We start from the raw sequence: 24,132 nt of genomic DNA, 5'->3' as shown, positions 1-24,132 counted from the left end.
TCAGCCTGGTGACAGAGGGAGACTGTCTCAAAAAAAGAGTTATGTGTATCTGCTCACTGCCTGAATCCATCAGAATATAAGTCACCAGAGAGCTGGAACCCCAGCTGTCTACATCTCCAGGGCCTAGAAAAGTGCCCAGCATAGAGTAGGTTCAAGAGAAACACTTGTGCAATGGATGAAGAAGGCAGCATTTCTCAAAGTGTGGTCCAAGGACCACTGCCTCAGAATCTGTGGGAAGCTGGTTAAATTTACAGATTCCGGGCAGGTGTGGTGGCTCATACCTGTAATCCCAGCACTTTGGGAGGCTGAGGCAGGTGGATCATCTGAGGTCAGGAGTTCAAGACCAGTCTGGCCAACATGGTGAACCCCCCCAACTACTAAAAATACAAAAAAAAGTAGCTGGGCCTGGTGCACATGCCTGTAATCCCAGCTACTGGGGAGGCTGAGGCAGGAGAATCTCTTGAACCTGGGAGGCAGAGGTTGCAGTGAGTCAAGATCATGCCACTAAACTCCAGTCTGGGCAACAGAGCGAAACTCTGTCTCAAAAAAAGAAAAAAAAAATTACAGATTCCAGGGCCCCACTGTAGAAGGAATTAAACCGATGCGGGGTGAGGCAGGTAGGGCAGGAATCTGCTTTGCTTAAGCACAGTTCAGGAGATGGCGACGCAGACTAGAAGCATGAAGGTATAAGGCGTATGTTTATTTATAACTTCAAGCAGATTTCCTAAGACTTTCAGCTTGCATCCACCTGAGTTACCACAGGTCAACAGAGGAATGGGAAAAGGGACTGGCATTTCCTGGACTCCTACCCTATGGGCCAAGCACTGCTTAGACACTTGGCCTACTCTAGCCACAGAAACTTCCCTATTACTCCTGAGGTTCCTTCAACAGATGCAGAAACTGAGGCTCAGGGAGGCCAAGGCACTTGTCTAAGTTCACACAGCTAACAAGAAGCAGAGTCAGAACTGGAACCCTGGCCAGCCTCATCCCAGAGACTGCACACTGATTCTCCCTGACCTCCCAAAGCTCAGGGCCCATGCTGACAGCAGGCTGTGACACTTGGTGAGTGAGTGAAAGATGCAGGGTCCATGGAGCTGAGGAACTGTGGCACTGTGCCACCTGGAGGCCCTGGCTGGGCAGGGCTGGACAGGGGCCCCCTCACCCCCACTCGCCTCCTGCACCCACAACAGCCAGATGAGCTCAGGCTTGCACAGGAAGAGGAAAGGCAGCCAGGGCTTGGCCGGGACTCAGGCTTCCCGCTCATCAAGGCCACAGGGAGTGTTGGGCCAGGGGGAGCAAGGGCCCCCCAAGTGTTTCCAACTCACTGGAAACAGGACACGGCCTCCTGGCCCCACACCGGGACACAACAACATCCTGTGTGCAGATGCTATAAATGGAAATGTATTCTTAGAGGGGCAGAGCATAAGCGGGGTTTTTCAAAAGTGACCCATCATTGGATAAAAATACAGACGGCATTTAAATGCTGAGCGGCAGGAGCTATTCCGGGGACTGGATTCTCATGCCCATGGCTCCCCGCCAGGCACGGCCTTTCACAGAGATTTAAAAAGAATAAACTGTTGGTGTCGGTGTTTTTAAGTTTAGGAGAGGAGTATTTAGGGGAAGGGGCCATGCCAAGATACCTGTGAAAGGTGCTCCTTTTGGGGGACCCCAACTGTCCCTTGATTTCCACCTGCCCATTTGATTCAGCTTGGCTGTGTTGCTCTATGCTATGAGACACCCTATTTTTTTTTTTTTTTTTTTTTTTTTTTGGAGACAGAGTTTTGCTCTGTTGCCCAGGCTGAAGTGCAATGGCATGATCTTGGCTCACAGCAACCTCCCCCTCCCAGGTTCAAGTGATTCTCCTGCCTCAGCGTCCCAAGTAGCTAGGATTACAGGCATGCACCACCATGCCTATTTTTAGTAGAGACAGAGTTTCATCATGTTGGCCAGGCTGGTCTGGAACTCCTGGCCTCAAGCGATCCACCCACCTCAGTCTTTCAAAGTGCTGGGATTACAGGTGTGAGCCACCGCGCCTGGCCTGAGACCACTTTTTGACAACACTCTCAGTGACCTTGAGAAATAAGTCAAGGCTGAGTTCTGGTGGGGCCTGGGGTAAAAGCACAGGGCACGATTAAGATTTTAAGAGGGGAAGGAGAATGATATTGACTGAGCACCTCCCATGAGCCCATGCAGTAACTCATACTGTCTCATCTGATCCTCAAAACCATTCAAGGTATAAACACTAGCTATGGCCAGGTGTGGTGGCTCACGCCTGTAATTCCAGCACTTTGGGAGGCAGAGATGGGTGGATCATGAAGTCAGGAGTTCGAGACCATCCTGGCCAACATGGTGAAACCCTGTCTCTACTAAAAATACAAAAAATTAGCCGGGCTGTGGTAGCATGCACCTATAATCCCAGCTACTCAGGAGGCTGAGGCAGGAGAATCACTTGAACCCAAGAGGCAGAGGTTGCAGTGATCCCAGATTGTGCCATTGCACTCCAGCCTAGGCTACAGAGCAAGACTCATCTAAAAAAAAAAAAAAGAAAGAAACACTAGCTTCATCTCCATTTTTACAGAAAAAGAAAACTAAGGTTCAGGAAAGACTGTGTAGGAACACTGACTCACACTGAGGCCTGGAGTACAGGCAGACACGTGGGGACGAGGCTGCAGGAGAAAGGGTGGAAGTTCCTGCAAAGCTTCATGGGTCCCTGAGGCCCAAGGTCACTCTCTCATGGCCAAGCTGGTGTTCATATCCTTGTCCATCAGAACACAAGGTTACTGCATTGGGCTGGGAGCACAGCAAAGACACCTGAAGGGGCAGGCAGCTATGTGCTTTAGAAAGCAAGTTCTGGTTTGCAAACGAAAAGGTGAGACTCTCCAGACAATCCCAGGCAAAAGGGCAGGAGGAAAGGAATCAGAACGTTCTCCTTGTCAGCCTGACTGAGAGGCTAGCTGGTGATCACTTTCACTTGGGCAAATCTCAATGTTGTCAGTTTTTCTATAATAAGCAGGTTATAAATGAAAAGACAGACACGGTCAGGGCTGTCTTAGCAGATTTGTCTTTGGTTGTGTGTTATCTGTCCCTCCTTCCCACCCCACTGCCTGCCAACATTCTCTGTTCCCCAAAGACCCCTGCTATTCCCACTCTGTGCCCTCTGTCTGCATCGCCCCTTCTCTCTCTTTCATCAGCTCATGGTTCTTTTGCATCATCGAGTACCTACTGCGGACCACGCACTGCTCTAGGCCAGACACAAGTCTCCCTGCCTTCACTAGGTTATCTCCTAGTGGGAGAGACGAACAGTGAATGAACCCATGTATATCAGTGCTGATAAGTGTTATGAAGAAAAATAAAACAGGTTAGGGAAATAGAGTATCATAGCAGGGCCCTTAAGATGGGGTGCTTGGAATGTCAGGTGAAGGTCATCAGACAAGAAGATCATGACATGCAAATGGAAATGGGAATTAAGTGGGACAACAGCCACAGGGAGAGCCAGGGAAGAGCATTCCAGGCAGAAGGGACAGCAAGTACAAAGGCCCTGAGGCAGAGAGCGTATCTGGCAGGTTCCTGGAACAGCAGGGAGGCTAATACAGCTGGAGTGGCCAGTGAGGTCAGAGGCCTCGGGCAATTGAAAACTCAGCTCACGCATCACTTTCTCTGAGAAGCCATCTCCAAGCAGCCTTGGGATGGGTGAAGTGGCCCCATGGGGGCTTCTGCCGTCCCTGGGATCTCTGTCATGACTGGACACATGCTATGATGTCACTGAGCATGCGTGGACTGCGTTCCCAAATGAACAGCACAGCCCACACTGGCCCATTCATACTATTGGTGTCTTCCCCTCAAAGCTGTGAATTCCTCAAGGGCAGAAGGATGTCCGAGGGGCTGGCACCATGATCTTAAGTGGGGAGCACCATCTTTAAGCAGTAAAAGGCCCACTGAGCCAGGGAAGACTGTGGGTCTTTCCTGCACCAGGAGCTCTCCTGAGCTGTGCAGGCGGGCACCCTCAGAGAGCCACTGGACTTCCTCACCACCCAGCAGCAACAAGGAGTAGACCCAGGCAGGCAGGGAGGGAGGCAGGGAGGCAGGGAGGGAGGCAGGCAGAGAGGGAGGGAGGGAGGCAGGCAGGGAGGGAGGCAGGGAGGGAGGGAGGGAGACAGGGAGGCAGGCAGGGAAGGAGGGAGGGAGGCAGGCAGGGAGGCAGGGAGGGAGGCAGGCAGGGAGGGAGGGAGGGAGGCAGGCAGGGAGGGAGGGAGGGAGGCAGGGAGGGAGGCAGGCAGGGAGGGAGGGAGGGACTGCAAAAGGGAGAGAATGGCTCTGCTTCCTGCTCCCCTTGCTAAATTTCCCACATCTGACTCAACCTGTGCTTTTTTCAACAGCTCACGGCATAACTGAGCCCCTGCTTTAAGGAAAGCCCACATGAGAAAATAAAAATGTAAAACCAATTCATCAGGCACTTATTATTCATAGAGAGGAAACACCTTTCCCTCTGAAAGAGATTCCAGGAAACGTCAGCCTCCCAAGTGAATTAACAGACCCAAGCATTGGTCACCTAGCGGCTCACACCAGCAAATGAGAGACAGCCAGGCCTTACATGTGGGACGGAAGTATGCTTCTCTGGAGTAGAAAAATGTCTACTGAGAATAGGCAGAGACTGGAAATTAGAGAAGTGGGCTGGTGAGGCGTGTGGCAAACTGCAGAGTCCATAGAAAGCCTCCCAGCTTGGCACATGGCTGGGACCCCAAGGGGCCCCAGGGCAGCCAGATAAGTGAAACCAGAGATCAGGTGAAATCACCAATTAAAAAATAGTGCCAAGTATTTTAAAAATAAAATAATATGCAAAGTAAAACACTTCTGTGGGTCAGATTTGGCCTGAGTACTGTCAGTTTGTGAACTTGGCCTTAAATTTTGAACATGAAGTATTTTTGTATCAGAATAGTCAGTAGAATAAAAAACATAGCAAGAAAGGAGAGAGACATAAAGTTATAGAGCCAGAAGGGAACTTCGGGATCATGGAGTTCCTGTGTGATCAAGAGGTTTCATCTCAGGGATCAACTCTTGTGGTTGCCCGGCTGCTAAGGCTGAGACCTGACCCTGTTGCAGCCTGAGATAGATTAGCAATGTCTGCCAAGAACACGGGAATAGGAACATGAGCTCCATACCTTCTGGGTATTTGGAGTCCAGATGCATCTTAAAGGCAAAAACTGATCCAGAAAGCTGTACCAAATTCCCTAATGTCACAAGGAAGAACAAGTGTCCCATCTAGGGCTCTTCTCATGACACCCACAGATGCCCCTAAACCTTCTGATCTGCAATCTACCAAAAACTCATCTTGGAGAGAAGCCATTTCTAAACCAATAATGTAAGTGGATAAGAAAATTTGATTTTTACAGTGATTCATTTTCTCCATGACTTCTTAGAGACATCTTTTCTAAACAGCAAGGGGTGTCTGGGCCCTGACAAAGCCATCTGAGGCTGCTGCCTCTGGCACACAAAATATTCCAGCTGAGGGCCCTGAGCCGACCAGAGGCCTGGCGCCAGAGGGAGCCTGGGTCCACCAGAGCCAGGGCCTGCCTCCCAGCTCGGCACCCCCCACCCCCCGACTCGGTGTGAGTCATGGCTAGCGACTTCAGTGTGCTGGCTGCAGAGTCCTCAGTTTTACTTGGCTCCTGAGCAAAATGTACTTTTCCAAAGGACACTCATTCAACTGAGGCTGAATTTTGCAATTCCCTGGCAGGGGTGAGGCCAACCTCTCCTGAGCACACGCTGTCCTGGGGAATGGGGACCAAAGAATGTAGTTATCACCGCCGTCACCTCCTCCTTCCTCCTCCCCAAGTGGGAACATCTGTCCACACCCTGGCAGAGCCCCGGCATGCCTGCCATCCCCACAGCCTCTGCTGGTTACCCAACAGCAGCCACTGCCTCGCTCCGGCTCCCCATGCTGGGCACACTCCCGAACTGGATTTCAAACTACACCTGACAGCAGGCTTGGAAGAACGACTGGAAAAGATGAGCCCACAGCTGAGCCAGCCAGGGAAGCCCCCACACAATCCTGAGCCACGCCCATCACTGCTGGGGGTTGTGGTGGCTCAAGCACCAAGTGCTTCATGAACCTGTTTTTCTTTTTTCCCTTCTTTTAAAAAATAGACTATTTTTTAGAGCAGTTTTAGGTTTATAGCAAAATTGAGCAGAAGGTAGCGATTTCCCACTTCCTTCCTGTCCCCACACAGGCACAGCCTCTCTCACTATCTACATCCTGTACCAGAGGGCACATTTGTTATGATTGATGAACGAACATGACTCATCATTGTCTCCCAAAGTCCATACTTTACATCAGGGGTCACTCTTGGTGCTGGACATTCCTTGGGTTTAGCCAAGTGTATAATGACATGTATCAATCACTGCAGTCTCACACACAGTTTCTACTGCCCTAAAAATCCTCTGTGCTCCACCTGTTTATCCCTCCCCACCACCAAACACTGATCTTTTACTGTCTCCATAGTTTTGCCTTTTCCAGAATATCACAGAGTTAAAATCATACAGTATAGAGCCTTTTCAGATTGGCTTCTTTCATTTAGCAAGAGGCATTTAAGGTTCTTTTCACAGTTTTCGAGCTCATTACCTTTCAGCCCTGAACAATATCCCACTGTCTGGATGAACCAGTGTACTTGGTCTTTCAATCCCCATGGATTTTCAGAGCCAGGGGTTCTACTGTCTCATGCATTAGCTGCATGACTGTGGACAGACTTTTCTCTGCATCTTGTGTTTTTCATCTGTAAAATGCAGTTAAAATACCGCTTACCTCACAGGAGCAAGGATTAAATGCAGAAACGCACGTAAGGCATGAATGGCAGCTCACAGCATGTAGCAAGCACATGGTGGATATGAGTTGTGATTACCATCATTGCTAGCGCTGTGACTGTCACTGCATTCCTGAGCTTCCTTAGGTCTTCTCTCTTTTGCAGAGCAGCATGGAGGGGAGTGGAGACAACCCAGCTTTCGGCTCAAATCCTGACTCTGCTTAGGCAACTGGCTGAACCTCTTAGAGCCTCAGTTTACTCATCTGTAAAATGGGGGGCCTTACATCTCTGTCCGAGGGAGATTTTGAGAAACAAGTGAGATCATGAATTCGAATGTAGAAAAAACCCTTGGCATCCAGTAGGTGCTCGAAAAAAGGTCACTTGCTCACTGTGAGGGAGAGGTCCTCCATGCTTCCTGTGAAGAGCCCTGCTGAGTACAGAATTTAGGGAAGGGAAATTGTGGGTATATTCACGGACAGAGAGGGATATCTACACCCACTGCCCAGCACCAGGGTTGAGAGCCCCTCTGCTGGCTTGTGCCACAGCAGAGAGAGAAGGGACAGATGAGTCCCTGGCCCAGCCAGGACCCAGAGGACAGGGGACGGCAAGGACTAGGGCGTGGAGTAACACCTCTGCAGTGAGCCAAGGCTGGCCTGGCTGTCTTCTGGGTGTCAAATGGTGGCAGAGGCTGGAACACTGAGGCAGTGGCCAAGGACAGCCAGCAGCTGTTCTTGTGGCCTCCAAAGGGTGGAAATAGGGACAGGGAAAAGTTACGGGCGGCAGCCAGCAGTTCACAGCAGGTTCTGTGGAATTGCCGGGGCTAAGCAAGGACTCCTGTGCTCTCCTGTGAATCGTCCCTGGCCTTTCGTCCAAACTGGGCCTGCCCACCTGGGAGGTCTACCACCCCCGCCTGTACCCAAAGGGATCACATCCTGACCATGGAGTGCCAGTGATGCCAGGAGGGAGAGGCTGCCAGCATCCCCACTTTCCAGGTAGCACAATAAAGGTCACCCAAGGTGGCACTGCTGGCAAGCACTGGAGCTGGAACGCAAACCCTTGGCTAGCAGAGCCACCAGAGCCTGAAGCCAAGCCGAGGTCTGCAGAGACTCTGCATGGCCACCGCTCTCCATCTGCATCATCTCCATCTGCAACCCCTTTCATTTACATGTTCATGCATTCATTCAGCATCCATCCAGCAAATATCACTAGTACCTGCTCTGCTAATGATAAAAATGGGAGCCAAACAAAGGCAGTCTCTGCCTGCCTGGAGCTAGAGTCAAGAAAACCTCCACTGAGAATGCAGAGTTACAGAATGAGATGAGCACTGGGAAGGCCCCTGGGCTGCCTGTACCTTTACTAGACAATAGGCTGGAGGGTACATGGGCGGTGGGCCTGGAGCTGGCCTTTCTGGGTTCAAGTCCCAGCTCTGCCACTTGCTAGCTGTGGCCTCGGGGAATTTATTTCACTGCCCTGTGCTTCAGTTTCTCAGGCTGTCAAACAGTGTTCCCTTCACTGGCTTGCTCAGTGGGGGTTCACATTTGTACAGGGAAAAGGCTTAGACAGTGCCTGGCCCCCAAGTAGGAGTGCTTCCCTTGTGACGTAGTTGCAGGGTATAGGGTACATGAAGGACCACAAGTCTTTTCTTCCTAAAAGAGAAGCTCCTTCTCCCCAACAAATCCCTCTGAAGGCCGCCTCTGCCAAGAGGTGGCACCAGTGGACACAGGAAATTAAGCCAGAAAGAGGGGCATGGTGCACTCCCCATAGGTCCAAGACGAGAGAAAAACCAGGGCAGCGGCAGGGGCCACCACCAGGTTATGGCTGCTGTGCGAGGGCTGTGAGCATCTCCCTCCCACACCCCCTTCCCTCCACCTCTCTCCCCACTGTGTCCTACTGCTTCTCCCCAACTGGCCTTTCCTTGTAGACTTCACTCCAACTTTCTTGACCTCTAGAGCATGGAGCTGAGGTTCTGAATCCCAGAAACACTTGGAATGTTTAAATTAAAATTTAACTGGACTCAGCAATGCAAAATAAGAAAAAGCGAGAGTGGCCGGGTGTGGTGGCTCACGCCTGTAATCCCAGCACTGTGGGAGGCTGAGGCAGGCAGATCACCTGAGGTCGAAACTTCAAGACCAACCTGACCAACATGGAGAAACTCCGTCTCTACTAAAAATACAAAAATTGGCCGGGCACGGTGGCGCATGCCTGTAATCCCAGCTACTTAGGAGACTGAGGCAGGAGAATCGCTTGGACCCTGGAGGTAGAGATTGTGGTGAATCAAGATCGTGCCACCGCACTCTAGCCTGGGCAACAAGAGCGAGACTCTGTCTCAAAAAAAAAAGAAAAGAAAAAGCGAGTGTGTACTCACTCAAATAAAGGATCTGTTAAGAAGTCCTACATAGGTAGTAAAAATTTACCAACTTGCATGGGAAGGATAAACACCACATTTAGGAGAGTATTTCTCCTGGAATGGGATGGAGATGGTCAAAATGGAAAGTGCAGGCAGAAGAGGAATATAGCGGCTTAAGGTCTGGTCTTGGGGTGGGAGGTGGGTGTATATCATTCTTTATGTGATTCCACATGTCCAAAAGAATCTATGACATAAAAATAAGCTCAAAACTACCCCAAGCAGGTACTATAACTACAAAAAAGAATGAAGCACTGATACAACCACATGAATGAATCCCACAGACGGGACATGGGATGAAAGAAGCCCAACACACACAGATTGTATGATTCCACGTGTGTGACCATAAGAACAGACAAAACTAAGGCAAGTGGAGGGAAGTCAGGAGATGGGTCCCCCCGCGGTGGGAGTACTGGCTGGGAAGGGGCACCCAGGAGCTTTCTGGGGTACTGAGAGTGGTGTGCACCTTGATCTGGGGGTGGTCACATGGGGGTATCAAGTACACTCAAGATGAAAACACTTTACAATCTGCAATACCTCAATTTAAAAACTCCTTAAAAATTTAGAAAGAAAGAAAACCAAATCATCAGCCATGTTTGGGAACTCTTTGCACTGGCTTAGGTTAATATTAAAGAGATTGTTTTAGAATTTCTTTCTATAGGCTGGGTGTGGTGGCTAATGCCTGTAATCCCAACACTTTGGGAGGTTGAGGCGGGTGGATCACCTGAGGTCAGGAGTCCGAGACCAGCCTGGCCAACACAGTGAAACCCAGTCTCTACTAAAAATTAGCCAGGTGTGGTGGTGGGTACCTAAAATCCCAGCTACTTAGGAGGCTGAGGCAGGAGAATTGCTTGAACAGGGAGGTGGAAGTTGCAGTCAGGCAAGATTGCGCCACTGTACTCCAGCCTGGGTGATAGAGTGAGACTCTGTCTCAAAAAAGGAAAAAAAAAAAAAAAAAAGAATTTTTTTCTATAGCAATTTGATATCTGATTCCTTCATTTGATCACTTCCTCTGGGAAGAGCGCTGAGCAAGGCTCTGTGGCAGATACAAAAGGGGACTGCTCCAGGACCCCAAGGACATGAAGGAGAGTCAGGCTGACCCAGGCTGGAATCTTAATTTGCCCTTACTTGCTGTGTGAACCGGGATTAAGTGATGTCCCTCTCTGAGACTCAGTGGCTTGATACATAAAATGTGGTCAGGATAAAATCAGACAGTGTTCAGCACTGTGCCTAGCATATAATAGGTACTTAAAAAAAAAAAGGGACCTGTTAATATGGTTCATGCTTTAATCCTCTACAGCAATGTTTTTACCAACTGCAGATGAGGATGACTGGTGGATTGAGAAATCAAAGCAGTAGACTGCAACCAGCATTAAAAAAAAAAAAAAAAAAAAAGACGGCCTGGTGTGGAGGCTCACACCTGTAATCCCAGCATTTTGGGAGGCTGACATATCACTTGAGGTCAGGTGAAACCCAACTTGGCCAACATGGTGAAACCCCGTCTCTCCTAAAAATACACAAATCACCTGGGTGTGGTGGTACGTGCCTGTAATCCCAGCTACTTGGGAGGCTGAGGCATGAGAATCATTTAAACCCTGGAGGCAGGTGGAGGTTGCAGTGAGCTGAGATCATGCCACTGCACTCTGGCCTGGGCGACAGACAGAGCAAGACTCCATCTCAAATAAATAAATAAATAAATAAATAAGCCTACAAAATATTTATTGTCATTGCGTGTAGTAAGAGAAGCACCGTTTAGGTTTTTTTTGTTGTTTTTTTGAGACGGAGTCTCCCTCTGTGGCCCAGATGGAGTGCAGTGGAGTGATCTCCACTCACTGCAACCTCCGCCTCCCGGGTTCAAGCAATTCTCCTGCCTCAGCCTCCCGACTAACTAAGACTAAAGGTATGCACCACCACATCCAGCTAATTTTTTGTATTTTTAGTAGAAATGAAGTTTGAACATGTTGGTCAGGCTGGTCTCAAACTCCTGACCTAAATGATCCACCCGCCTCGGCCTCCCAAATGGTTGGCATCACAGGCATGAGCCAACGCACACGGCTGTGTTGTTTTCATACATTGTACACTGGGTTGTGATATAAAATGTATTTCTTCACAGAGGAGATGTCAGCGATTAAAAGCCCTGGTGTGCTGAGCCACATGCAGTGTTGTGACATAGTAGGTGCCAGCTCCATACGACAAAGCCTTGCTCTCAGAGTTAAGGCAGAACAAGAACATACTAGGAGAATAATTCTAATACCTCTAAGAAAACCACACGCTTGGTTTTTTTCTTTTTTTAAAAAAAAAAGCCAAAATGCTATGAAGTTGAGACAGCAGGGATGGCTGCCTGGAAGAAGTGGCTTCGGATCCGGACTTACAAAAACACTGACTGGAATTTCTAGAAGAGAGATGGGGACTGGGCCACAGGACTCCCGGCCACTTAGCCTGAAGGTGCAGCTGATGGCGCCCAAAGGCCCTTTGTCTCCTGGCCCTCAGGAAGGAGGTGGGTGGTTCTGGGAGTCTGTGCAGTGGGTGTACATAAGACAGTTTGAGGTAGAAACCAGAGAGGGCGGCAAATAACACGAATCACCCGCTGGGGAAGTGATTCGTTTTCCACTTTTCTTTCAATTCTCATAATCGAGTTTATAAAAAAACTCATTTGGTGCTAGTAGGTCTTTTTACACCTAATAAGGCCACTTTTTTTTTTTTTTTTGAGACGGAGTTTCGCTCTTGTTACCCAGGCTGGAGTGCAATGGCGCGATCTCGGCTCACCGCAACCTCCGCCTCCTGGGTTCAGGCAATTCTCCTGCCTCAGCCTCCTGAGTAGCTGGGATTACAGACATGCGCCACCATGCCCAGCTAATTTTTTGTATTTTTAGTAGAGACGGGGTTTCACCATGTTGACCAGGATGGTCTCGATCTCTTGACCTCGTGATCCACCCGCCTCAGCCTCCCAAAGTGCTGGGATTACAGGCGTGAGCCACCGCACCCAGCCATAAGGCCACTTTTTAATAAAAAGAAGACTAGGCCAGGCACGATAGCTCACCCCTGTAACCCTAGTACTTTAGGAGGCCGAGGCAGGTGGACCACTTGAGGTCAGCCTGGCCAACATGATGAAACCTTGTCTCTACTAAAAATACAAAAATTAGCTTGGTGTGGTGGCAGTCGCCTGTAATCCCAGCTACTCAGGAGGCTGAGGCAGGAGAATCGCCTGAACTCGGAAGGCAGAGGTTGCCGTGTGTCAACATTGTGCCACTGCACTCCATCCTGGGCAACAAGAGTGAAACTTTGTCTCAATCAATCAATCAATAAATGTCCTTGGCAGGAATGTATAAACCTTCCAGTGGGCAAAGCTAGGCCTTGAGGTAAATTATGTCTTTCCACGTTTCTATTGAAAAATAGTCCACACTGCAAAGGGCTTTTTCCTTTTCACTGCCTCCTCCTTTCTTCTTTTCTGCTCTTATCTTATTCTGTGCTATCTATCACCCTGAATTTTAGAACTGGGGAGCACCAGCCTATCCTGGCAATGTCAAAAAACAGAGCTATGTATGTACACTTTGTCTAAACAAGGCCAGTTATTCACACTTGGGCTGACACACACATTATTTACCAATTCCTAAGGACCTACTATGTGTCAGGTGCTGTCTGGGTGCCTTGACCCAAATAACATGCCTTTCATCTTTACATCAACGTTAGTAGATCAGTGTGATGATTCCCATTTTACAAATGAGGGAACTGAGGTTCATTCATTTAGTCAACGAGTATTCAGCATCCACAAGTGCCAGGCCCCATTGATGGCACTGGGGCAACAGGTGTGAACAAGACAGGCAAGGCCCGTGCCTCTGAGGAACCGAGGTTCCCGTGGAGGATACAGGTGATAAACAGGCCAAAGCGAGATGGGACTGTGCCGGAGGGTGGGAGGAGCTATGAAGTAGAACATGGGGGTCTGACAGAGCCAGACGGAGGGCACTGCAGGCTGGGTGAGGTCAGGGCAGAGACCCGAGGGAAGGGAGGGAGCCACCATGCCAATTGCCCAGGAAGAGCATTCTAAGCAGAGGGAACGGCCAGTGCTTGGCCAAGGCTCTGAGGTGGGCGTGAGGCTGGCCTGTGTCAGGAGCAGCGGTGGCCACTGCAGCTGGCATGCAGGGAGGGGCAGGTGGCAGGGGGTGAGGTCAGCGAGGCAGATGGAGGACACGTCCTGCAGGCCCTGCAGGCTGTGGCAGGACTCGGCTTGTTTTCAGCGGTGGATATGAAGCACAGTGCAGAGTGTCCAGGAGGGTGGATGAGTTTCACCCAGAGTGACCCTGGGCAGTCAGCGACAGGGCCAAGCTCCGGCCAAGGCTGGCCGAGCCTACATCCGCCCTCGCCGGCCCTTCCTCCCAACACAGCCCCAGCCCAGGCCCTCAGGCAGAGCTCCAAACACTGTGGAACTCTGGCTATAGAATATGTTTTTGTGCTCACAAAGAAACACAGGCGTGGCTAACCCTGGACTCCTTCCTCACACAAGACATTCAGAAGCCCCACCTCAGATCTGCAGCTCCAGAAGCACTCAAGCACCAGTTCCTCTCCCTGTCCTGACCCCAGGACCCATGCTTGGCCCCAGCCCAAGGGTGGCTTCCTCCCAGGCACCTCTGGCTCAGATTCTGCAGCAAAGCCTCGGAGCAGTCTGTTTCTTTCACAGTCACAGCTCTGGGGCTTGCACACACTGTTCCCATCCCTGCATCCAAAGAGCTCTTGTGTTTGCAGTGTGGAGCAGTGGTGAGGGGCACAGACACAGGAGCTGGGAATCCTGGGTTCAAACCCCAGCTCTGCCCTTGCTCAGGGCAACCCTGGGCAGGTTAATCAACCTCTCTGTGCCTTGGCTTCTTAATGTGTAAGTTGTTCCTAATGACTTGTTGTGAAGATGAAACGTGTTAACAGACGTAAGGGGCAAAACGGTGTGAGCATAAAGAGAACCCTATTCAGGGCTGGCTATGATCATCATCATCACCAAAGTCCTTCAAGGTTGCCACACCTCTCCCCGCCCTCCTGCCCTCTTCTGCTCCCCCATCAGGGAACTGGTGAGCCCACTTGAGCCCACTGCTTCACACACCTGAGCTACCTGAGGCTGGAGATGCGTCTTGCTCACCTCTGTCCCTGCCCCTCCCTGGCACTGAATAAACACTGTTCAGTGAAAGAATGAGTAAGTAATGAACAAACACATAGGAGCATGGGATGGCTAAATGTGCATCAAAGGTAAGACTGAAAGCTTGAAATTGCCCAGAACAAGTACTTTCAACAGAAGCACCTCTGGCAGAGCTAAGTAATTAAGAAAAGGCCTGTAGGCACAGCCCAGCTTAAAGGCAGGAAGCACAGTTGGAAAAAAAGAACAGAGCTAACCCAGCCGACAAACAATCCAGAACCCCAAAGTACTGACTGTGGAGTCTGGAGCTAGAGAAACCTGGCTTCCAAATCCTGAAGCCAGCACCTATGGCCACGCTGTGGTCTTGGCAAGGCCACTGTGTACAGCTGGGCAGGCTGTCCCCTGCCCAAGGGCACCTGTGGAGGACAGGAACAAGGGCTGCAATCTAGCCCAGGCTCAGCACAGGAGGTGTGAGGGCTACGGAGGGCTCCAGGGGCCCTAAGAAGGGGGCCTTTACGGTGATTCCCTCAGAGGTGGCAGAGAAGCGACCAGCAGCACTAGGCACCTGCAGCAGCTCTCTGAGCCAGTTTCATTCTGCTAAGTGGAGGCAACGGGAGCAGCCACACTTCACAGGGTTGAAATGGCACTGTGACCTTTAGGACACTTTTTTTTTTTTTTAAGACAGAGTTTCATTCTGTCACCCAGGCTGAAGTGCAAGGGCGTGATCTCAGCTCACTGCAACCTCTGCCTCCCGGGCTAGAGCAATTCTGCCTCAGCCTCCCAGGTAGCTGGGATTACAGGCATGCACCACCACACCTGGCTAATTCTCGTATTTGTAGTAGAGATGGGGTTTCGCCATGTTGGCCAGGCTGGTCTCGAACTCCTGACCTCAAGTGATCCACCTGCCTCGGCCTCCCAAAGTGCTAGGATTACAGGTGTGAGCCACTGTGCCTGGCTCCAGGACACTTTTTAATTTCTACTCTTTTTATGCCTAGTGCCTAGAACGATGTCTGGCACAGAGTAAGTGCTCAGTGCATTTGTCGAATGAATAAATGAATGAACCAAGGAGCTAATGTACTTCATAGGCACCCCCACTCCTCCTTTCCTCACAGCAGCCTGTAAATCAGGTCCTGATGCTGGGCTCAGATGCTGGTGGGAACAAGAACTCTAGGAAACTCTCCCACCCTTCAGTCTGGAAGAAAACAGAAATGGGGGCAAGCTAATTCCAGGCTGGAATATGGCCTTTTCCGTCAGCTGGGAAGAATGATAAGGAGGTGGCTATGGGAGTTGGGGGTAGGGCAGGACAGGCCCCATTCACACGGAGCTCAAAGGTTCTGGCTCTGGTGGAATGCAGCTGGGTGTGGGGCTGGGCCTAGGAGCTAAGTTCCTGGATGACCGGCTGGCTGGGCCGGAGCCTCATCCCCTCTTGGGAACCTGCACAGCCAAGAGCAGTGTCTCATCAAAACAGGAAAAATCATAGAGGAAAAACGCACATGTAAGGGGACTGGCATGCACAGGGAACGGCCCAACTTTGACCCAAAGACCAGGAGGGAAGGGGCTGGGGCAGGTGCAAAGGGGCATTTAGGGGAGCAGAGCCCTCCCCGGGAAGGCCGCCGATGACCCACCCAGACCTGGGAGATCCCAGGAAGCTGTGAAGGCAAGTCTGGACTTGGTGGCTTCAGAAAGCCTCAAAATCACATCCTCGGCACAGCTCCCCCCACCATAGCCTTGTAGCTTTTGACCGCACAGAGCTTTTGACCTGGTTTGACTGTCCAAAGTACTTCTGAAACAGGAACGTGCTCTCCCCGGTGTACCCACAGGGCAGGGAAGCACAGACTTTGGCCCCAAACACCTGCCTGGCAGGGGCCTTGGGATCTTGGGCAGGGCCCTCATAAGCTCCGACGCCTGTTTTCTTTCTGTGGACAACAGGGGACTCCCACCCATGCCCGCGGGGTGCTGGCGATGAACTTGGGTTTGTCAGATACACACTAGGGCCCATGTCAACAGCCTTTTCTAATCCAGGCCTGGATTAGAACCAATCAGAGCTGCATGGCAGCAGAGGACTCAGCGAGGGCTCCTCTGCCCCACCCCGTGTCTATGACTTTCTTCTGTGTCACCACCAGGATTCAGGACTAAGTGCAAATCGTGAGCTGTTCCCCTGGTGTGTGACTGAAGAGGAAGGGCCTAGTGTGAATGTGCAGACGACTGACCCCTTGCTCGGACACTGCCCGAGACTCCGAATGGGTCTGGTCTTCCCTTCCCATCAAGAGTTTGTAACGATCTGCTCACAACCCGGTAAGGGCCGAAGGCTTCCCAGGATAAATTCTTTACGGTGTTCTATGCAGCTTTCACGGCCTGACCAGCTGAATCCTCCAGCCCTGGCACTCCCCAGCTCTCTGTACAGCAGCCACTTCGGCCAGCCAACCTGTGACCTCCCACCTCAGGGCCTTTGCCCATGCTCTCCCTCCACCTGGACCTCCCTACCTCTCAGCGGCCCAGTGAACCCTAAGCACCTTTCAGCCAGCCATCAAACATCACTGCAGTCAGGTTCCCCTGATCCCCTAGAAGATGCAGGCCTCACAGCCCCCTGCTCTTTTCCGTTACAGTCTCATGTCAACTGAGAATTATACATTTAATTGGATGTTTAATTGCTGAAGCCCAAGACTCCAAGAGGGCAGGGGCTATATCCCTGCTGTTCACGACCGGGTCTCACAGTGCCTAGCACGGTGACCAGTATAAATATTTGTAAATGTGTAGGTGAGTGAATGTATGAATGAATAAGTGAATGAGCAGCCCGGGGAGATGAAAAGTGAAAAGGAAGGTAAAGCAGAGAGCAGATGAGGAGACTGATTTTACTCCTCTCACTCCAGGAACCATGATGTATGCTGTAAGACGAAAACCCGGGGAAGAAGCCGAGTTGCATGTAAGAGGGGTGCCTGGGGTCCAGGGGGCCACGTGGAGGGGGTCCATGATCATGTGGCCATGGCTGAGTCCTTACTGGCAATTCATGTGCACTATCTCATTTTGGCCTCACACAATGCTTGAGGGCAGGTGGGGGGCACCATTATTAGCCCATTGTTACAGGTGAGGAAACTGAGTCCCAGGGGTATGAAGGACCTGACTCAAAGCCAGCAAAGGGTGGGGCCAGGGCTGTGACTGTTCATTGCTGCCCACAAGGCAGTGAGTCCCAGGCTCAGGAGAAGTCTCCTACCCTAGGCCTGCACGGAAGGAACACATATTTATAAGCATCTCCTTGAAGCTACCAGAGCAGAAACTCATACTCTTCTAGTGAGGAAGGACGGTGCATGGCAATGAATCGAACCATTCCAGGGATATCGCCTGAGACCCCACTCCAGCACCTCCAATGCCAAGCATCTCAGCCCCATTCACTTCATCCTCACAATAGCCCTGTGAAGCAGTCACGAGCCCTATTTTACAAATGAGGAAACTGAAGCTTAAAGAAGTTCCCCTTATTCCTAATTTAAGATACATAAAACATGGTGGCTAGTCTCTTTACTGTGTTATTATTATTATTATTATTTTAGACAGAGTCTAAATAATAAGCTCTGTCACCCAGGCTGGAGTGCAGTGGCACGATCTCGGCTCATTGCAGTTTCTGACTCCCAGGTTCAAGTGACTCTCCTGCCTCAGCTTCCCAAGTAGCTGTGATCACAGGCGCGTGACACTACACCCAGCTAATTTTTGTATTTTTAGTAGAGATGGGGTTTCACCATGTTGGCCAGGCTGGTCTCGATCTCCTGACCTCATGATACCACCACCCCCTCCCCCGCCTTGAAAGTGCTGAGATTATAGGCGTGAGCCACCGTACCCGGCCTTACTGTGTTATTTTAACGAACTTCAGCATACATCATGTTCCCAAGGTCTACTGGTGGCCTTGGGGCCCCAATACTGTCTTTTCAAAAAGCTCTTAAATTCCCCAACTGTGAATTTCTTGCTGTGGGGTTTTCAGGGGCCCCAACCCTTGGCTACCCCAATGCTGTCTACATGCCTGCAACACGCTTCGGGCATTTTATATGCGTGGCTTAATTATGTTTCAAACAACCCTGAGGCAGATGACGGTTTCTCCACCTCATAAACAGGGATACTGAGGTGCCAGGGTAGGAGGGCAATGCTACCATTCAGTCTCAGGTTGGCCTTCACAGTCTGTCTTCTGTCTCCATGAAGGTCTGAATAAGGTGCAGTCATCTCAGAGGGGAGAACCCTTCCCTCACAGCCTTTGGGAATGGTTCTAACCCATACCAATAGACTTTTTTTTTTTTTTTTTGAGACACAGTTTCACTCTTGTTGCCCAGGCTGGAGTGCAGTGGCATGGTCTTGGCTCACCGCAACCTCTGCCTACTGGGTTCAAGCGGTTCTCTTGCCTCGGCCTACTGAGTAGCTGGGATTACAGGCATGTGCCACCATGCCTGGCTAATTTTGTATTTTTAGTAGAGACGGGGTTTCTCCATGTTGGTCAGGCTGGTCTCAAACTCCCGACCTCAGGTGATCCGCCTGCCTCGGCCTCCCAAAGTGCTGGGATTACAGGCATGAGGCACTGTGCCTGATCCCAATAGACTTTCAGTTCTCCTTCCTCCAAGCTGTAGGGAGTTTTTATATTCACTTGATCTTATTTTTCTTCCTAAGCAACAACCATGCTCAAGAACCTGCTAGGCCTCCCCAGTGCCTGAGGCAGAACATGCAGCCCCCATCTCACCTGCCCATTGTATCCCCCATTCTTTCCCATCTCCCAGCCTCTCATCAGGCTGCAGAGCCCTTGGCTAGAATCCCTTCACCTCTACTGACCTCGCTCCAACTCATCTCTCAAGTGTCCCTCCTCCAGGAAGCCTCCTGATTCACTCCCTGCCTGCACACATTCTGCCATTTGCTTCTTTGCCAGTCAAGCACTATTGCATACATGGCCTTGACTCCTCTCTGGCCTGCCTGACCAAACCTCACCTTTCCAACAGGGCTCTTTGCTTCTTGTGGGTAAGTTTCAAGTCCACCTGCCTGGGTATGGCGTTCCAGCCTTGTCACAGCTTCTCCTGCCAACCCAGTCTCCTTCTGCAGCCCACCCCCAGGGCTACAGGGATCACTGACAAGGCACGTCTCCCTCTGGGCTCAAGTGCTTCAGGTTCTCTCCTGCCAAGAGGCCAAGAACTGAGTCACCAGCCCCATTGTCTTTTTTTAATTGAATGGGATGTGACTTACGATTTAATAAGTGACATTTGATGAACTTAAAGGTCAACATTTTCAAAACATCAAGTCGATGCGGAAAATGTGAATTAAAGAGGCCTCTTGGCAAAAAGACTGGATGCCACAGGAGCCGGCAGCCGCTGGCCCGGCCCCCACCGGGTTGCACCCAGGGCAGCCTCCAAAGCACAGGCTGAGCCGGCTGCCCACAGCCCCTTGGAACCTGTCTCCCCTACGCAAGGCTTGGTCTCTCTGTGCTGAGGACAGGGTATACTCCTTGCCTTGCCCAAAGGCTCTGCTTGCCTGCTGCATTCCCTCATCGGTACACCACGTGCTGGACAGGCCTGGCTCCCTGCCCCAGCATCAAACCAGCTCTGCTCCTCACTGAGGCCTTGAGTTGAGCATGGTGGGCAGGACCTCCTCGCACCCACACAAGGCTGGCTCAGAACATCCCCAGAGGTCCCTGGATTTCTTGCGGGGAAAACCTTTGATCTTCCAACTGTCCATCCTCCTTGTTTCAGTGTAAGCCCCATGACAGTGGTACCATGTCTGTGGGGTCAGCTGGATACTCCGGCCTCAGCATGTAGTAAGCACGCAACAGACATCTCTTACATGACTGAATGAGCAAATGGGCCAGCAAGGTCCTGGCTAGGCCAGAGACATCTCAGCAGAAGGGCTGTGGGTAGAGCCCCCGGCAGAGAGGTATGGGGCTTGGAGCACCTCAGGGCTGTGTTATTTGGGTCCAGATCGGGTATGGGAGGCAGGTGGGCATGGTTTCTCTCCCACCCTCATTGCTCTCCTGGAAACCAGCATCACCATTCCCAACTGGCAGTGTGTCCTGGTGTTCTGGGAAGTGCCACTCAGGGGAGATGGTGGGTGGTGCAGTGACCTGTGACATGCCAACCCACACTCACCCCTGTGCACTGGGGGAACACAGCCCAGGCAGCTCTCTGAGAGGGTCCATTTCAGGAGTCCCAGAGCCCTGGTAGCCAAACACCTATGTGAGTCCCGAGTGGCCCCTCCGTACAGCAAGGCCTCACTTAAGGTTGTCGGTAGGTTCTTGGAAACCATGACTGAGGGAAACAGCATAAGATGGAAAAACAATTTCCCCAAAGGCTAATGGATATAAACAAGAGTTAAGTTCCTAAGGCATATTTCTGGTCACAAAAACACCACCAAACTTCTAAATAAATATCCAAATACTTCTACTGTTAGACACTGAAATACATGTAAGCTGTACATACACTTAAGGTAGATTTGTCAGAACAAGTAAGGTCACTGTTACCTCACTCTTTCCAGGTCCGAGTCACGGGTGGCCAGAGCCCATCCCAGCTGCTCAGGGAACAAGGAGGGACCCAGCCCTAGCCAGGTCGCCATCCCATCGCAGGACGCACACGCCCACACACCCACGCTCACTCACACGGGGACCATGCAGACGCACTGATGAACCTGACAGGTGCAGCTCTGGGATATGGCAGGAAACCGGGGGGTGGGCAGGGCGGCGGATGCCTGTAGAAGACCCACACAGATGTGGGGAGAACGTGTGAACGCCACACAGATAGCGGCCCCAGCCAGGAAATAACTTTTTTCCATCAATGTTTTATAAAAAAACATTATTCGCGAGCCTACTGTAGTTTCTTTTTTTGTCTCTTGAGATGGTCTCCCATGAAATGGAAGTGGCGTGATCACGGCTCACTGCAGCCTTGACCTCTCGAGCTCAAGTGATCCTCCTGCCTCAGCATCCTGAGTAGGTGAGACCACAGGTACAGGCCACCATGCCCAGCTGATTTATTTTTCTTTTTGGTAGAGATGGAGTCTCACTATGTTGCCCAGGCTGGTCTCGAACTCCTGGGCTCAGGTGATCCTCCTGTCTTGGTCTCCCAAAGTGCTGGGATTACAGGCGTGAGCCACCGTGCCCGGCCTGCTGGAGTTTTTTTTTTTTTCTTTTTTGAGCCGGAGTCTCGCTCTGTTGCCCAGGCAGAAATGCAATGGCACCATCTCAGCTCACTGCAACCTCCGCCTCCTGGGTTCAAGTCATTCTCCTGCCTCAGCCTCCTGAGTAGCTGGGATTACAGGCACACATCACCATGCCCGGCTCATTTTTGTATTTTTAGTAGAGACGAGGTTTTGCTATGTTGGTCAGGCTGGTCTCAGACTCCTGACCTTGTTATCCTCCCACCTCAACCTCCCAAAGTGCAAGGATTATAGGTGTGAGCCACCCCGCCCGGCCCCTGCTGTAGTTTTATCTCCAAAAAGGGGGGCAGAGCAACCCTGATTCCCATCCTGTGAAACTCCCACTTCAAAGGAGATCAGAAGACACACTACTGTCAATTATGCACATGGGTATCTGTTTTGGTTATCTCTGAAATTGCTTTTGTAGTGAATCCCATGTGGAACAATAGCAACAAATCATTTTACTGAACTCTCCAGGCACTCTGCTATCCCAAGAGAGATAAACAAACTGGTCGTGGAATTTTCACCAGGACCCTTGGAGGTGGCCACCACTCTCTCCAGCTCACAGCTGCTGAAGCTGAAGGAAGCCCAGGAAGCTGATGCAATTGCCCCAACTGAGCAGACAGCAGGGCCAGAGCAGGGCTCCTGCCTCTGTTTCCCACTCTCCCAACATTGCAGCTCCTCAGAGAGGCTGCTTAGAACACCAAGGCCTGGGCCCTGATTCCTACATCCCATCCTCCAGGACGGGGCGGGGATGGGGGCGGGTCAGGAATCTGCATTTTAACCAGCACACTGGCCCCCTAGCCCCAGTTGTGCAGACTGACTCTGCAAGCCTCAAGTTTCTCATCTGTGAAATGGGCTACTCCTTCCTCCAGGGCTGCTGTGGGGACCGAGGGAGGGAAATGCTAGGTAGTCATTTGGAAGACAGCTGAGAGGTACCTGGAAGAAGGTTCCACTGAGGAAGATGCCTCTGGGCAGCCTGACCAGCTCCTCCACCTCAACCCACACCACGGGAGCCCTTGTGGGTACGCAGGGACTTTGACCACAATGGGGCCACAGCCACGACTCCTGTAGCTGCTTCTACTGGAGGCAGGAGCAGACCCAGAAGCGGCTCACCAGTCACTAGGGCTGCTGGGCCCAGGGACATCGTACGGAATGGCATCCTGCTCTATACCTTTCCAGGCAACAACAGCACGTGGCAAACCACCTTGTGGGCCTGCAGCAAGGGCAGGAACACGCAGTTTCACACATCTGCACACTCATACCTACACTTGTACACACAGGTGCTTCTCTGACAAACAGGGTGGCTTTCCCCAGACCCTTGGCCAAACCCACATGCCCTCTCTCCTCTGGGCTGTTATCACCAGGGAGCTTAGGTGAGGTGAAGATTCCAAAAGGTCAGTTGCAACATGGTCACCCACGGGGCCAGAGTCTGGTGTGGGAACCTGTGTCAAGGTCCACACACAGAAATGCCCGTGCAAACCAAACAGTCATCACAGCCACATATGCTGAGCACTTCCCGTGGCTGAGTGCCACGCTAAGTGATGTCCACATCATCTCATGAAACTCTACTGTCCCCTGGGAGGAAGGTACCATCACCATCTCTGCTGGTGACATGGTAAATTGTTGGCAAGTCAAGAGAAGCTTCAAGTAGGAGAGCTGAGATTCAGACCCAAGAGGAAGACCCTGCTCATTTACTATTCAATACTGTTTTTAAAAAGAGCTTTTTATGGGCACAGTGGCTCATGCTTGTAATCCCAGCACTTTGGGAGGCTGAGGCAGGCAGATCATAGTCAGGAGTTCAAGACCAGCCTGATCAACATGGTGAAAACCCCTTTCTACTAAAAATACAAAAATTAGCCGGGCATGGTGGTGGGTGCCTGTAGTCCCAGCTACTCGAGAGGCTGAGGCTGGAGAATCGCTTGAATCCAGGAGGAGGTTGCAGTGAGCCTCAATCGCGCCACTGCACTCCAGCCTGGGTGACACAGCAAGACTCCATCTCAACAAAAAAGAGGTGGGGGCTTTCAGTATCCTTGGTCCTAGAGACCTGGCAGTGAACAAGGCTGAGCTGGTATCTGCTCTCATGTCACTGATGGCCTAACGAGGGACTCTGGAGATTAAGCTCTTAATCACTGGTCTCTACTAGTTTCCAAAGGCCACTGGTTCCTTTCAAACGGGAGATCTCCCTGCCTGGGTCCCTGGCATCCACTGTCAGCCTGAAGCCCACTAAGAAAACCCTATGAGGAAGGGGTCGGAGTTAGAGCCAGGAGACCTCTTTGACTTAACATCAGCAAGCAGAAACCAGCTCCTGCAGGCTAACGAGCCAACATAGGGCACCTGGGCAGACCCTGCCTGCGTTTCGGAAAACCAAAAGCGGCCTCTGGGACTCACTCTTTTCAGCTCTATCCATTCCCAAGGCCATCGAGGGGTGGCGTTGATGGTGTCTTTAAGCACAGGGCTCAAAGTGGGGGCACAAAAAATGCAACACTGACACCCCCTCCCAGTCAAATGATGGTGACGCACCTGGCAATGCACCTGATGCTTTGGCGGTCTTCTTTTGGCTGGCTCACCTATTGGCAGGCAGAGGCCTGATCACAGGCAGAGTCTCTCCCTGGGATTTCCAGACACAGGCCCATCTCTCCGGGAACTCTTATAAAGACATCTCGTAAGCT

At 51.2% G+C, this 24,132-nt stretch overlaps 1 protein-coding gene across 3 annotated transcripts in view; it reads right to left on the bottom strand.

Moving 5' to 3' along the window:
• ERGIC1 (endoplasmic reticulum-golgi intermediate compartment 1) overlaps positions 1-24,132 on the bottom strand; it is a 122,378-nt gene that overhangs the window by 80,025 nt on the left and 18,221 nt on the right. The window contains exon 1 of one of the 3 annotated variants that reach the window (XM_064376564.1): positions 20,793-21,267. The exons of 1 other annotated variant lie outside the window; for it this stretch is intronic. In XM_064376564.1, the coding sequence (XP_064232634.1) occupies positions 20,793-20,884 (92 nt within the window). In that variant the 5' untranslated portion in view covers positions 20,885-21,267. Of the gene's footprint in view, positions 1-20,792; positions 21,268-24,132 lie in introns of those variants that run through there. One more of the 3 variants, XM_012461147.3, reaches the window with a different exon arrangement.

Source organism: Aotus nancymaae, unplaced genomic scaffold (genome assembly GCF_030222135.1).
Source record: "Aotus nancymaae isolate 86718 unplaced genomic scaffold, 86718_ANA_hifiasm-v0.15.2.pri h1tg000015l_1, whole genome shotgun sequence".
NCBI classification, from domain to species: domain Eukaryota; kingdom Metazoa; phylum Chordata; class Mammalia; order Primates; family Aotidae; genus Aotus; species Aotus nancymaae.
Note: the sequence above shows the minus strand (reverse complement) of the source record. Positions and strands in the feature narration are given on the sequence as shown.